Raw genomic sequence first — 15,428 nt, 5'->3', positions numbered from 1 at the left:
TATTCTAACCTGGCAGAACCTAGGGTTGCAGGAATAGAAAGCACCAAGCCCTCAGTGGGTCCTTCAGACTGATAATGGGTGGAAAGAGAATCCTCTCCTTGTTTCTTGGGCTCATGGTCTTCCTCTTGTGGCTACTGTGCCTACGTAACACGCATATGAACTGTGACTTCAGCCTGAGTCCCAGCCCAGTTCTAGCTCGTTTCTGGATGGTGCAGGCTGGACGAGCCTTAGCTAGCCCAGTGAGGATACTCCAGAGTGACCATTGCCGGCCTGGCCACATAATCCTCTATCTGCTAAAATGCCTTTGTTTTGTTTTGTTTTGGTTTTTCAAGGTAGAGTCTTGCGCTGTAGCCCAGGATGACCCGGAATTCACTACGAAGTGTCAGGGTGGCCTCGAACTCACAGTGATCCTCCTACCTCTGCCTCCTGAGTGCTGGGATTAAAGAGGTGTGCCACCATGCCCAGCTGTTATTTGGGTTTTTGTTTTGTTTTGTTTGACTATTAAAATGCCTTTGTACCCCTGTTTGGCTTGGGCAGTGCATGCAGGCTGCTGAGACAGGGCCCTTGAGCGAGAGATGCTGCGTTCTGGGTTGGAGGCAGGCAAGGGACTGGGCACTCTGCTGACCACACTCGCTAGCTGCTGACAGAAGTCCTTGGTAGGGGAGGGGACAAGGGAGACGTGCGTGGGCAGCAAATCCCGAAGAGGAAGCCCTTGGTGAACTCTCACAATGAGTGGCCCTGTCCACACTTCTCCCGTCCCAGAGCTTTATGCATAGCCACATCTGCCCCACCCACACCCTTTCTTCCCCCTGGCAAGCCCTTCCTCTGAAGTCCTATCCTCCTTGAGAGCTCTCCCTCCTGAGAAGATGGGAGACACCTCCTGCTTCAGAGTCTGGACAGATGGTTTCTCACCAGTCTTGGGAGATCTTTCCTATGGGATTCATTGCCCACACTTCTTAATTCCTTAATCCATAAGGCTGAACCTCATGTGCAAACAAAACTCCTGCTGTGACTTAACTTCCACTTTTTTTTTTTTCCCTTGGTGTTTCGAGGTAGGGTCTCTAGCCCAGGCTGACCTGGAATTCACTATGGAGTCTCAGGGTGGCCTTGAACTCACAGTGATCCTCCTACCTCTGCCTCCCGAGTGCTGGGATTAAAGGCGTGTGCCACCATGCCCAGCTAACTTCCACATTTTTTTAAATTAATTGATTTATTTATTTGAGAGAGAGAAAGAGAGAATGGGTGCGCCAGGGCCTCCACCTGCTGCAAACAAACTAGATGCATGCACTGTCTTGTGCATCTGGCTGACATGGCTACTGGGGAATCCAACCTGGAGCCTTTGGCTTCATAGGCAAATGCTTTAATCACTAAGCCATCTCTCCAGCCCATAACTTCCACATTTTTAAAGATTCCTTTAGGTCTTACTTCAAATCACTTGATTACCAATTGTTTTGCTCCACGGAAGTCAGCTCGTATGTTTGCTTTATTTAACAGCTGTATGGCGCGGGGCCTACAGTTCTAGTGTCTTTCTACGTTTGGAAAATCATGCCTCGGTACTCACGCAGACAGGACGGGGTGGGGCTGTCCAGGTCCACAGCCGACCCCTGGGCTGCGCTGCACGTTTCCTGGGGCTTTTCCAGTGTTGCCTTTTTTTTTTTTTTTTACTGTGATTTATCTTGTTCCCGACACTTCATCTCTTCAAACTGCCTATCATTTTGAAGGTCAGAAGTTATTTTCTTGTCGTGATCAGAGGCCACAGCGATTTCCAAGTTCCACTTTTTCTTTTTTTGCAGTCCTCTATATATTTTCACACAGATCACAGTGTCCACCAAAAATATTATTCCTACTGTCAGATAGAAAGGGATGTGAAACCAGACAGGAGTTCGTGACTGGGGACCTGGAAGAGAAAAAAGACAAAGCGAACAGATAGTATCTAGGAACCAGAAAGATCCAGGCAAGTTACATTTGGAAAAGACTGAGACCCTAGACACCTGGGGGGGGCCTGGTAAATTGAGGGGGCCGGAAGGAAGTGGCTCCTGGCAGGCTGTGGTACTCAGGACAGACTGCTGGGGCTCTGTCAGGGGACTTACTCCTTAACTTCAGACAATTACTATTTCTATGCCTGAAGCGAGTCTGAGTTGAATATATTTTTTTTCTCCTAAAGAGTCTTTTTTTTTTTTTTTTGGTTTTTCAAGGTAGGGTCTCACTCTGGCCCAGGCTGACCTGGGATTAACTATGTCTCTCAGGGTGGCCTTGAACTCACGGTGATCCTCCTACCTCTGCCTCCCTGGTGCTGGGATAAAGGTGTGTGCCACCACACCCGTCCTAAAGAGTCTTTTTTAAAATATATTCTTATTCTTGTTTATTTGAGATAAAGAGAGAGAGATAGGCACATAAAGATTGAATGGGCACACCACAGCCTCTGGCTGCTGCAAATGAACTCTAGACACATGTGCCACCTTGTGCATCTGGCTTACATGGATCCTGGGGAGTTGAACCTGGGTCCTTTTCTTTGCAGGCAAGTGCCTTAACTGCTAAGCCATCTCTCTAACCCCTAAAGAGTCTTTGTTTGAAGTTCATAAAACTTCTACCTCAGAGACAGACAAGTAGTCATATGTTGTCTAAAAAAAGACATGGTAGCAGACTCACCATGTGAGTGCAAATGAAGAAGTGCTGGAGAGATGACTCACTGGTTCAAAGTGTTTGCTTGCAAAGCCTGCCTGTCTGAGTTTGCTTCCCCAGGGCCCACGTGCAGCTGCATGCACAAAGTGGTACGTGCATCTGGACTTCAGGTGCAGTGGCTAGAGGCCCTTGGGTGCCCATTTTCTTTTTCTCTCTCAAATAAGTAAATAAATAAATAAATAAATAAATAGGGGGCTGGAGAAATGACTTAGTGGTTAAGGTGCTTGCCTGCAAAGCCTAATGACCCGGGTACAATTCCCCAGCACCTACGTAAAAGCCAGATGCGCAAAGTGGCACATGCATCTGGAGTTAGTCTGCAGTGGCTAGAGGCCCTAGTGCAGCCAATTTCCTCTTCCGTCTTTCTCTTCCTCTCTTTTTCTCTCTCCTCTCTGTCTGCTTGCAAATACATAAGTACAGTAAAATATAAGCAAATAAATAATTTTTTGTGCTTGTTTTTGTTTTTCGAGGTAGGGTCTCACTCTAGTTCAGGCTGACCTGGAGTTCACTGTGTGGTCTCAGGGTAGCCTTGAACTCATGGTGATCCTCCTACCTCTGGCTCTCTAGTGCTGGGATTAAAGGCGAACGCCATCACTCCTGGCTCTTTCCATCGTCCGAACTCACCAAGCACCAGAAGCTCCAACTCAGGGCTGTGCTTGATGACACTTCCGTCTTCTGTGGCCACCTCACACCAGTAGGATCCAGAATCTTCTCTTCTAACACTTGGCAGCTGGTACTCTGAGGAAGTGTTCTTGCCCCTCAGGGTCCCGTTGCCCTTGTGGAAGGAGAAGGAAAGCTGCAGGCCAGGCTTCTCTAGGAGCGCTTGTGTTTCACAGCTCAGGGTGACCAGACTGCCCTCGGGGGCGGGGAGGGACAAGGACGCTTTCAGCACCGGGGCTGCAAATAGCTCTAAAGAGAAAGTTGGTGGGGAACTTTTAATGTTAGTCAGTTTTCTTTTTAATATTTTATTTATTTATTTGAGAGAGAGACAGAGTGATAGAGAATGGGAGTGCTGGGGCCTCCAGCCACTGCAAATTAACTGCAAATGCATGTGCCCCATTTTGCTTCTGGCTTACGTGGGTCCTGGGGAATTGAACCTGAGTCCTTTGGCTTTGCAGGCAAGTGCCTTAAATATTTTTCTATTTCCAGCAGAGAGGCATTTGGGGACTGCCTCATAGGTCAGCGTGCGCACATCCTGATGAGGAGAGTGTCTTGACATAGTGCATGTTTCCCTGAGTGTTTATTATTTCGGGGTTGAAATAGGTGGCTCAGTGGTCAAGGCACTTGCCTGCAAAGCCTAAGGACCCAGGTTCAATTCCCCAGGACCCATGTAAACCAGATGCTCAAGACGACGCATGTGTCTGGAATTTGTTTGCAGTGGCTAGAGACCCTGGTGCATCCATCCTTACTATCTGCCTCTCTCTCTCTGTCAAATAAATAAAAATAAACACAATGGGCTAAGGTTTGGGGCCTCTGTTTCTTTGAGACAGAGAGTCCCCTAGAGTTCCCCCACTTTCAAATTAGCAAACTTGTCTTGGGTGTCTGTCTCTTGCGAGATCTCTCTGGACCCTGGTAGGTGAGAATGCGGCAACCTAGAGACAGACAGTACCTCTCACGGTGACAGACACTCCTGCTGACGTGTAGCGCTGTCTTCCCATGCCTGAGCAGTGATAGACGCCACTGTGACTCACGTTGGTTCTCAGAATGGTGAGTTCAGGATCTTGAGAAAACTGGAAGGGTTTTCCATTTCGGTAGAAAAGCAATTTGTACACCAGCTTATTCTTCCAAGCGTGACACCTCAAGGTCAGAGGTTCTCCTTCAGTGACGACTCTGCCGGAAGTCTGGAGTAGCAGCCAGTCTGAAAAACATACTCAAAATGTTTGCATAAGTATTTCACGTATATAAACTCCTTGCTGTTATGTAGCGGAAGAGGATTTTGTCTGAAAACATGCATGTGAACACAGCGGTAGTGCGTTCAAGGAAGTACACACCCAGGAACTTGCTCCTGATACACCCTCATAGAGTGGTAGTTTTCATTAGTTGTCTAGATGAAATTCCATATACACTGACAATAAAACTCTTATAAGGTATGCTTTTTATAATAGTCCACCAAAGCTATTATTGGCAAAAAAAAAGAAATCATGTCTACAAATTACTCATGATATGCCTTTGGGGAGCCAGTAAGGAGATGAAGAATTACTTGTTAGTAGGTAAATCGTTTTGAGGACAATTTTAAGTCAGCTGCAAAACTGAAGTATATTGTAATCAGTAAGTATCTATATGAAATATGCCATGTGTTTGACAAAAATAGCCAAAACTACCTTCACTAAGGACATCAAATGCAAAGAATTTATTAATGTAGTTTATAAATTGGGCTGCCATTATGATTCATATTTTAGGAAAATGTGAAAATCCATTATGCTGCAACCTAACAAATTTTTTCTATTGTTGAGAAGTATGTAAACTTGCTGGGCTAGTGCTGGAGACATATTGTATATTTGGAAGGTACAGTGGTGATTTTGAAACCAAAAAAGTTTGCATACAGTGAAGGAGCTATAAGGAGGCCAAAACTTGGCCTTAGGGACATATCTTTTTTTTTTTTGTTTTGGTTTTTCGAGGTAGGGTCTCACTCTGGTCCAGGCTGACCGGAATTAACTCTGTCATCTCAGGGTGACCTTGAACTCATGGCAATCCTCCTACCTCTGCCTCCCGAGTGCTGGGATTAAAGGCGTGCGCCACCACGCCCGGCCAAACATTCTTTTAAGTGATTAAAGTCAGCAGGTATGACAGCATGTAGCATGCTCCAGCAAGCCCAACTTTCACGTTTTCATGTATTAACATTTGCTTCTATGGAAAGTGTTTGTGGAGCTAGTATTTGGGGGTGAGAGGAAGAAGTATTATTTATTGTAAATTTGTCTAAATTACCATTTACTATGCATTGCCCTTCTCATAGCTTGCCCTATTGGGGTATTATTGGTACACAGGGCTTTGATAATTTGAGTATTGGATTTAATTTTACCTCAAATCACTTAGAACTGAAATTTACATTCAGATAAAGCCTTACACATATCTGCCCCCCCCCCAAAAAAAAGAGAGAGAGACAGACTTTGGGATTTCCAGCCCTCCTTTTCCATTCCTCACTTACCTCTGTGGATTTCTAGCTGTACAGGGTCACTTGGCATTGAGAGACCTGTCTGGCACCTGTATTCGCCACCATCATCGACCCTGGCAGCAATGATGCTGTATCTGGGGGTGAAGGTCTGAATGGCTTTGCCGTTGAGAAACCACCGTGTGGAGTCATCCCCAGGCCGCTGGGGCCCCTTGCACCACAAAGTGACATTTTCCTCTTGGAACACACTGGACCATGGAGGCTGCAAGGTGATCACTGCCTTTGTGGAGTTGGCTTAAGGATAGACAAATAAATAAGTAATAAAATAAAGTGGATTAAAAGGAAGGGCTCTGAGCTGGAGAGATGACTTAGCAATCAAGGGTACTTGTCTGCGAAGCCTAAGGACCCAGGTGGCACATGAGTCTGGATTTTGTTTGCAGTGGCTAGAGTCCCTGGCGCACCCATTCTCCCTTTCTCTCCCTCTCTGCATCTCAAATAAATTGAAAAAAAAAAAAAAGAAAAAAGACCAGGGGTGAGGGCTCTGAGTGATTGTAAGATTTTGTGAAGATCACACAGGAAAAAAAAAATGTATATTCAGATTAGTTTGGAAAAATGGGTAAGTGGGGACCTATGAAAGCCAGCCTTGAAATGTCCAGAACATTCAGTAGAAAGTTCTGCTTATAAACCAGGCGTGGTGGTGCACGCCTTTAATCCTAGCACTTGGGAGGCAGAGGTAGGAGGATCGCCGTGAGTTCGAGGCCACCCTGAGACTACATAGTGAATTCCAGGTCAATTTGGACTAGAGTGGCACCCTACCTCGAAAAAACAAACAAAAAAAAAAAAAAAAAAAAGAAAGAAAGAAAGTTTTGCTTATATTATGAAATCCCAGCCTGGGGTGTTGGGGTTTTAGTTCCTGCTGATGACACCTCCGATCTGTCTGTCAGGTGTGATGCAAGGTTTCAAATTAGAACAAATGAGCTGGAGAGATGGCTTAGCAGTTAAGCGCTTGTCTGGAAAGCCTAAGGACCCCGGTTTGAGGATCAATTCCCCAGGACCCATGTAAGCCAGACGCATGCATCTGGAGTTCATTTACAGTGGCTGGAGGCACCTATTCTCTCCCTCCCTCCCTCCCTCTCTCTCTCTCCATCTCAAAAATAAACAACACAACAAAAATTAGGACAAACTGCCTCGAGCCCTGCCCCTGCCCTGGGTATAGCTGAGGGTAAAACGCAGGCCGTCATCACTTTCCAGAAGTGGAAATGGAGGCTTCACGCCTTTGCAGCCTCCCTGGTGGGCCTGGCTCCCTGCAGTGGAAAAACCCGACTCAGCCTTCCTGTGCAGGAGCCGGGTTGGAAGCCGTGTGCGGAAAGCCAGCAGAGCTGCTTTCTGCTTCTGAAATCTGGCCCCTTGCTGCTGTTTTCTGTGCATCCAAGCACTTTACCTTCAAATGAATATGGGAGATTTAATATGACTTTGGGACCATTGCTCCTCCCTGTCTTTCTTTGCCTCTCTTTGGGGTAATGGAACCCACCCTTCGGGAGCAGGAGATGTTGGGTTAGAGGTCACTCACCCACTTGCCCACCACCTGGACCTGCAAGAGACCAGAGAGCACCCATGTCAGGCAGTGAGGGGGAGAGGCTGAGACAAGGAGGCTTGCCAGGGCAGAGTTAATGGAGACGCACAGGCCCCAGCTTTGTCTCTTGAGAGTCTGCCCTCTCCCTGCAAAACCAGCAGTGACTGATGGAATTTCAACTCTGACATGAGGCTTCCAGGCTGAATGTCACCAGAAGCCACCCCTCACCCCACTGCCCAGTACGCCAAGGGCGGACAAGGTCTCCGCAGAGCCAGACCTCCTAGCCACCCTCTCTGAGCCCAACTTACCCCAGAGGAGCAGAGTCATCACCCCCAGGAGCCTCATGTCACCTCCAAGCTGCTAATAAAGTCTGCAACGTGCAAGACATTGACGAGGTTCGACTGGAGGCTCTGAAGCAAGATTAGAAAAGAGGAAGGAAATTGCCATTTCGGACCATTTTCATCATGTTCCTTTTCTGGGAAATATATCCATCTTTTTTGTTTTTTTGTTTTTTTTCTCCTTCTGGTTCTGTGTAGCCAAGGATGGCCTGGAACTCTTGAATTCTCCCGATCCACCTGCTTCCATGTCCCAAGTGCAGATATTCCAGGCAAGAGCCACCATGTCCTAATTCTTTTTTTCTTTTTAGGTAGATCAATTTATTTTTTGGGGGAGGTATTTCACAAGTATTTTGAAAGGGCTATTTGACAAATCTCAGCATTAACTCCCAACTCTACAGACATCTTTAACGAAAAAGGCATTTACTCTTGGCCCTTTTAATACAGGCCGAGTGTCCTATTGCATGACATATGGAGAGATACAGTAACATTTTTTTTCAAAATTTTTTTTTTTTTTTTTTTTTGTTTTTCAAGGTAGGGTCTCACTCTAGCTCAGGCTGACCTGGAATTCACTATGGAGTCTCAGGGTGGCCTTGAACTCACGGCAATCCTCCTACCTCTGCCTCCCGAGTGCTGGGATTAAAGGCGTGCGCCACCACGCCCGGCTCTCAAAATTTTTTTATTAACTTCCATGATTATAAAAATATCCCATGGTAATACCCTCCCTCCCCCACTTTCCCCTTTGAAACTCCATTCCCATCATATCCCCTCCCCCTCTCAATCAGTCTCTCTTTTATTTTGATGTCATGAGATGCAATAACATTGGATGGGATAGTGTTAAAAGGAATAAGAGGTTTTCCAACTGCCATATAGTTGACAAATAACATAACACACACATACATGAATGGCTGTCACAACCACCAGTGATTTCTACAATGATACCCATAAGTCTACCTACTTAGAAGGCGTGGTGGCAAACGCCTTTAATCCCAGCACTTGGGAGGCAGAGGTAAGAGGATCGTCATGAGTTCAAGGCCACCCTGAGACTACACAGTGAATTCCAGGTCAGCCTGGGCCAGAGTGAGACCCTACCTTAAAAACAACAGAATAATAAATAAAATGAAGACAGTAAAAAAAGAATCAAAATGAGCAGGGCATGGACGTCCAGTCATGGAGCTGGGGTCGCTTTTGACTGTCAGAGCCCTGGACGAGTTTGGGGGGTATGGTGGGGGGGAGGGGAGCCGTGGAAAAGCTCACATTCACTGCTGCGCGGAGAACTTTCTGCAGACTCAGACTTGACCGAGGTGGAAAGTGCACGGTTTGGAGCAGCGGGTCCCAGGTGGGTGAGGCTGCAGGGGTTCAGAGGAGCAGAGCGCTTCAGACCCCAGGTCTGGCCTTCGCTTCCCCAGGACCCCCAAACTCAGCAAGCCTTGGCCTGCCTCGCCACTTTGGGGTGTCTTCTCCCCCCACCTTCCCTTCCCTCCCGCTCTCTGCCCAGCCAGCATGGATGCCATCAGCCAATCACCTGTGGAAGTTGTGCTTCCCATGCACATCCGGGATATCTGGGCCATTGTCATCATCCTGGGTACCATGCTCATCCTGACCTCCTTGTTGCTGTGCCCAGCCACTGCAGGCACCATCTATTGCATGCGGACTCATCCAGTTCTCAACGGAGCTGCCTGAAAACCTCTGAAAGCAGCTGATGAAGGATAAGAATTTCATTCTCTAAAAACCAGTGGAAGGACTTTGGAGATTGGACCTGGGCTTCAATTTTGATTGTGTAGCTGTCAACAGTATAAACTTGGGTGAGGGACCTAACTCTATAAGTTTTAGGTTCCTCACTTTCCAACTAGGGGTGACATTCCCTGCCCTCCTACCTCATAGGGTTGTGAGAACCACATGACTTAGTGGATGTGGAGGCTGCTTGTGGGCAGTGAAGCCAGCACAGGTGATGGGTGTTACATCAAGTGACGAGCAGCTTTGCAGAACCAAGAAACCTAGAATCTGGTGATAGTCTTAAAGGTGGTGAGGGATCCTGGGGGGAGAGTCCACTGCTCTTCACCTCAAAACATAGAAAATGCACCCTATCTCCATCTAAGTTGTTTTCTTTGAGGAGGATTCCCTCCATTTTTCTCAGTCAGTTGGGGTGAAGGAGCTGGTATAGTAGGAGGAGAGAAGTGAGTAGAACTTTCCAGAATCTTCTCTGTGCTAGTCTCGGTTCCTATGTAACTAAGAGGAGAGCTTTGCTCCCCCCCACCCAAGTAGGGTCTTGCTGTAGCCCAGGCTGACCTGAAATTTACTATGTAGTCTCAGGCGGCCTCAAACAGATATCAGTCTATCTCTGCCTCCCAAGTGCTGGGATTAAAGGTGTATACCACCACACCTGGCTGGTTTTTCTTTTTGTGGTTTTTCAAGGTATGGTGTCCTCTAGCCCAGGCTCACCCAGAATTCACTATGTATTCTCAGGGTTGCCTCAAACTCATGGTGATCCTCCTACCTCTTCCCTCTGAGTGCTGGGATCAAAGACGTGTGCCACCACGCCCAACTTTGGTTTTTCATTTTAAAATAGTGCCAAATAAGTTGTGGTGATGAAGTTCTTTCTGTGATGGAGTCTCCTAGAGCTGTTAGACAAGCAATGTTGGAAATGCAGGGTGGCTGAGTTTCCCGCTCAGCTTGAAGGATCTTCAGCCCCTACCTCCTCATGTGTTCCACACTATTCCTCTGTCCAACTTCTTATTACTATAGCTCTATTTTTTTTTTCCTTTTCCTTTTCTTTCTCTGTGGTACTGAATGTAACCTAGGGCTTTGTGCACGGCCAGCAAGTGCTGTATCACTGAGCTATATCTCCAAGCCTGCTAACTCTATGCACCTTCCCTTCACTCTCTCCCACGAGTGCTCAAAATAATGATGTTGTGCTTGTATTTATATAATTTTTGGGCCACGCATGCTCATTGATACCCCAAATCGGGGAGTATCCTGGGATTTGTTAAGTTATGTAAGAAGGTAGCACAAATACTAGGATCGTATTGGATGAAACGAATGTATTACTTTGATCTTATTTCATTTAGGTACAAAGTCAGTTTCTAATAAACTGATAGAATGAGCAAAAAAAAAAAAAAAGAATCAAAATTGTTTTATCTGTCAATGGACAAAAGAGGTTCCTTGGATCCATTTTACAAGGTGTCATGGGGAGTCAGGGAAGGGGACCTCGGAAGACTGGGGATGCGTGCTGGGTTCAGTGGGGACAGAGGCTCTTTGTTCAGATCCAGATGCTTCAGAGCAGCTAAAGCCCAAAGCTGTGGCATATTGGGCAGTATGGCTAACTCACCAGCCCGTAACACCATTTAGGAAGAGCCAACAGTGGGCGTCAGGGCAGCACCAGGTGGGAATGCTGGAAGAGGAAGCAAAAGAAGGAAAACAAGAAGCATACGCTTAAATGTTGGGGATGTGACGAGGCCACCAGGGACACTGCTTTGGTAGCACCTGCTTCTGATCACCAAGCACCAACTTCAGAACACAGCTCTAAGACGACGCCATTACATCTGGACTGAGGATATGTGTGATTTAAAGGATCAATAACTGCTGGGTGTGGTGGCGCACGCCTTTAATCCCAGCACCCGGGAGGCAGAGGTAAAGGATTGCTGTGAGTTCGAGGCCACCCTAAGACTCCATAGTGAATTCCAGGTCAGCCTGGGCTAGAGTGAGACTGTACCTCGAAAAACCAAAAAAAAAATAAATAAAATAATAATAATAATAATAAAGGATCAATAACTAATTTAGAGGTAGACTTTTGTTCTATCAAGTAAAAACTATGATAACAAGGAGAGGCCTTGCCATGCTGGCCTTGAAGAGCTCAGACTTATTTAAACCAGTATCACCATGACTACTGAGCAACTTGTGGACTGCAAGCAGGCTCCTTCCAAGTCATCAAAGCAACCCTATTCCTACTCGCCGAGATCCGTAGTTCTAGCTGGACGCAGCCTTCAAGGAAATGCTTACTATAAAAAGTAGGAACTACTGGCCGGGCGTGGTGGCACACGCCTTTAATCCCAGCACTCGGGAGGCAGAGGTAGGAGGATTGCAGTGAGTTCAAGGCCACCCAGAGACTCCATAGTGAATTCCAGGTCAGCCTGGGCTAGAGTGAGACCCTACCTCGAAAAACCAAAAAAAAAAAAAAGGAACTACTGGACATGAGACATGAAATTCTAGGCCTTCATCAGTTTTCATAAGTAAGTTTTATCTTCAATTTAATACTAATTTGTGGCGAACAAGATGCTTAGCCATTTCTCAACAACGTGGAAATAGAAACAATTAAGCTCATCTCATCAAATCTTCAGTAATGATTACAAAGTCTGTAAAAAACGCCTCCAGTAAGCTGGGCTTTGAGGCAGAACAAAGTTGGGAAAGTCTCTCAAGCACCATGGACAGAGACTATGCAAACACCCCTAAAGCTTCATGGCAGGTCTTCTGAGGTATTTTTTTAAAAAGCAGTGTGACTCTACAGAAGGCAGGCTGGTTTAGTGAGGAAACTTAATTTTGATATAGATAGTAATATTTGATGCTGGGCACTTAGTATTTCAAAGATCCTCAACAAGTTTTGAGGTAGGTTAACTAAGCATCGTGTTTGACAAATTAAAGCTGAAGTAGGTGTCAGCCAGTGGCCACAAACCACAGGGGTCCTACTGGCATCAGCAATGACATGGCCTCTCTGATTGTTCAGTTTAATCTTTTTTAAAAATTGTTTTTTGTTCATTTTTATTTATTTATTTGAGAAGAGGGACAGACAGAGAGAGAAAGAGGCAGATAGAGAGAGAGAATGGGAGCACCAAGACCTCCAGCCACTGCAAACGAATTCCAGGCGCATGGGCCCCCTTGTGCATCTGGCTAACATGGGTCCTGGGGAATCGAGCCTCGAACTGGGGTCCTTTGGCTTTACATACAAGCGCTTAACCACTAAGCCATCTCTCCAGCCCTGCTCAGATTAATCTTGTCTGATGTTTGAATTTAATGGTGATGGCTTACAATGAAAAACAAAGACTAGCTGTAACACAAATTCTACTCTGGGACATCTTATACAACAATCTCCGTGCTCTCTCAACAAGGATATTTACATATAACAGGACTGTAAGATTACGGACGAGCAGGTTGGAGTGCTGCTTTTCTGTTGCTAAGGGTGCATGAAGCGTGGTGATCAGCCTTCCAGAGCAGGTGCTGGGTTCCAGGCACCAATTATTCGATGTAGGACCACAGAACAGCCAGAAGACAAAGGGAGCTAAGACATAAAATGACGCCTGCATTCAAGAGGGGAGACCTGTCCGAACCGAAGGCAGAGAATAAAAGTATGTGCTCTGAGGCTGGAGAGATGGCTTAGCGGTTAAGTGCTTCCCTGTGAAGCCTAAGGACCCCGGTTGGAGGCTCGATGACCCCGGTTTGAGGCTCAATTCCCCCCGGGACCCACGTTAGCCAGATGCACAAGGGGACGCACACATCTGGAGTTCGTTTGCAGTGGCTGGAGGCCCTGGCGTGCCCATTCTCTCTCTTCCTCGCTCTCTCTCTCAAATAAATAAATAAAGATAAAACAAAAAAAAATTTTTTTAAATTATGAGCTCATGCATGACAACATGAGGAAGCGTGCTAAGGCGACTTGTGAATTGTGAATGTGTCCAAACTAAGTGTCACAGAGTTGCCACAACTAGATACAGAAGTGACTCTAAATTGATACTACAATGACACTCCAAGAAGGAAATGCCCAAATATCGCAGTCAGTTACCTACCGTTTCGTTCTCACAAGACGACTTAGTTCGCCGTAATTTCTTAACAATCATCCACCTAAACTCAGCTTATCCTGACCGTTTCCGAGGCTAATCTTCTCAACTACGTTTCATCATAAAGGTCCCTGAGGGGTGGGGGTGTAGCTTAGTCATAGAGTGCTTACTTAGCATGTGCGAGACAGCAGATTTGATCCTCCGCAGGGCAAAAGTCCCCCCAAAATCTTATTTAAATGTTTAGAGAGTAAAAATAAGACACTTATGCGCTCATCTAAATGGAACAGCTGTAGTAGCACAGGAAACAAGGAAAAAGGGCTGAGAAGAAAACAGAAGGCATGGAATGTAAGCCTCTTGTCAAAACCTCTACTGTTCCCGATGTTGTGTGGAAGTACTTTCTACACTGAAAGTTTACATGAACTATATGGATTACAATGTTCGTAAATCAAAATGAAACGTTCTGCACAGAACAAAAGATATGCCTAAGCAACACGTCGTTATTTGTAAAAGGCCACTGAACGTCATGAATGTTAGTAGCAAATGAAAAGCTTAATTCTCTAGAACACACTGAGTAAAGATATCAGTTTGGGCCCGGCATGGTGGCGCACGCCTTTAATCCCAGCACTCAGGAGGCAGGGGTAGGAGGATTGCCATGAGTTCGAGGCCACCCTGAGAATACAGAGTGAATTCCAGGTCAGCCTGAGCTAGAGTGAGATACTACCTCGAAAAACCAAACAAATAAAGAATAAAATAAAGATTTCAGTTTGGTATTCTGTAAACTCAAGATTGTAAACTATTCTTATTATACAAAACCAATCATGGCATACAGTTGTTTGTGTAGGAAGTCTTGTGCTTCTGGTTAGCACATTATCTTTCTAATATGTGAAATTAATACAGACATTTGTAAAATGTTGTGCAAAACTATTGTATTTACAAAAATGAGTGCAGCAGTCAGGGCACATGGACACGTCACTCACATCTTCAACAAGGAAGGCGTCTTAACTCCACAGAACTGGCATCCCCACTGCTGCTGAGCACTGAAGTCACACACATTACACCAGACCGGGCAAATATTGCCCGAGTGAAATTCCATTGTCAAAGCTGAAGCAGACTTAAGGCCCATTCACGTTCAAGCAGTTATTCAAATCTTTTGGAGCCCATCTACTTGTGTTTGAAGTATGTGATTTTCTTCCAACTTGTGGTCTTAAACCTCTGTTTTACAAAATCCAAGAGGAAAATACAGAAGCGATCAATACAACAGAGGTTCTATTAAATAAGAGTAACATACAAAGCTATAATTACGATGAAGTAAGGAAAGGCAAAAAAAAAAAAAAAGTAAAACTTGTTACTATCTGGAACCAGCCCTACACTGACTGAGTTAGGTTAATATATACAATTATGTTCAAGTGGATTACTTCTGTTGCTCTAACAGGTCCTTTTCATCAGTGCACTGTTTAATTAACCAAAACCTCTACCCATGAATATTCCCTTGTGATAGCAGCACACACTTCCGCTACCTGCAAAGCTGTCAATCTCACACGGCATCCTGAGAAACTCTAGGTACCTCCCTGACTCTTCTTCTTTTAATATTTTACTTACTTACTAATGAGAGAGAGAACGAGCACGCCAGGGCCTCCAGCCGCTGCAAGTGATCCCCAGACACACGTGCCAGCATCTGGCTAACGTGGGTCCTGGGGAATCAAACCTGGATCCTTTGGCTTCGCAGGCAAATGCCTTAACAACTGAGCCATCTCTGCAGCCCCCTCCCCTTCCTAACTCTTAACTGTGACTCATCCATATAATTTTCATTTGCTAGGGGAATGTGGATGGAAACATGGTGTGAAATTGGAATTATCCTAAGGAAGTTTCACACATTTTTCTGTCTCCCTTTCTTGTTTCTGTAATTGTCATGGAAAGAATGTTTCTAGCTAGCCACCCACAGTGTAGAGTAAGATGTCCTAACCTGA

General features: G+C 45.7%; 2 protein-coding genes across 3 annotated transcripts; one reads left to right on the top strand and one right to left on the bottom strand.

Annotated features, from left to right (window-relative positions):
• Positions 1-1,465: 1,465 nt before the first annotated feature.
• Fcgr1a (Fc gamma receptor Ia) lies at positions 1,466-7,753 on the bottom strand. 2 transcript variants are annotated; one of them, XM_012948880.2, is made up of 6 exons: positions 7,670-7,753; positions 7,359-7,379; positions 5,825-6,082; positions 4,289-4,537; positions 3,304-3,588; positions 1,466-1,897 (listed from the first exon to the last, which is right to left on the bottom strand). In XM_012948880.2, exons 1-6 carry the CDS (start codon positions 7,704-7,706, stop codon positions 1,662-1,664), a joined length of 1,086 nt encoding a protein of 361 aa, XP_012804334.2. In that variant the 5' UTR covers positions 7,707-7,753; the 3' UTR covers positions 1,466-1,661. The 2 variants fall into 2 exon arrangements, with proteins under 2 accessions (XP_012804334.2, XP_044994446.1); XM_045138511.1 differs by lacking the exon at positions 7,359-7,379 and having other exon boundaries at positions 7,670-7,712.
• A 1,419-nt stretch (positions 7,754-9,172) lies between these two features.
• Positions 9,173-9,379, top strand: LOC101601912 (small integral membrane protein 3-like). Its single transcript, XM_004659105.2, has one exon. The coding sequence runs from the start codon at positions 9,200-9,202 to the stop codon at positions 9,377-9,379; it is 180 nt and encodes a 59-aa protein (XP_004659162.2). The 5' UTR covers positions 9,173-9,199.
• The last annotated feature ends 6,049 nt before the right edge of the window (positions 9,380-15,428 follow it).

Source organism: Jaculus jaculus, chromosome 19, assembly GCF_020740685.1.
Source record: "Jaculus jaculus isolate mJacJac1 chromosome 19, mJacJac1.mat.Y.cur, whole genome shotgun sequence".
In the NCBI taxonomy this organism is placed as follows: domain Eukaryota; kingdom Metazoa; phylum Chordata; class Mammalia; order Rodentia; family Dipodidae; genus Jaculus; species Jaculus jaculus.
The sequence above is the reverse complement of the archived record's forward strand: the minus strand, read 5'-3'. Positions and strand labels throughout refer to the sequence as shown.

Coding starts and splice junctions, on each gene's coding strand:
- Fcgr1a (XM_012948880.2), bottom strand. CDS start 7,706: ATGAGGCTCCTGGGGGTGATGACTCTGCTCCTCTGGG. Junction 6,083..7,358: donor TCCAGGTGGTGGGCAAGTGG/GTGAGTGACCTC, acceptor TCTATCCTTAAG/CCAACTCCACAAAGGCAGTG. Junction 1,898..3,303: donor GTTGGAGCTTCTGGTGCTTG/GTGAGTTCGGAC, acceptor TTTCTCTTCCAG/GTCCCCAGTCACGAACTCCT.
- LOC101601912 (XM_004659105.2), top strand. CDS start 9,200: ATGGATGCCATCAGCCAATCACCTGTGGAAGTTGTGCTTCCCATGCAC.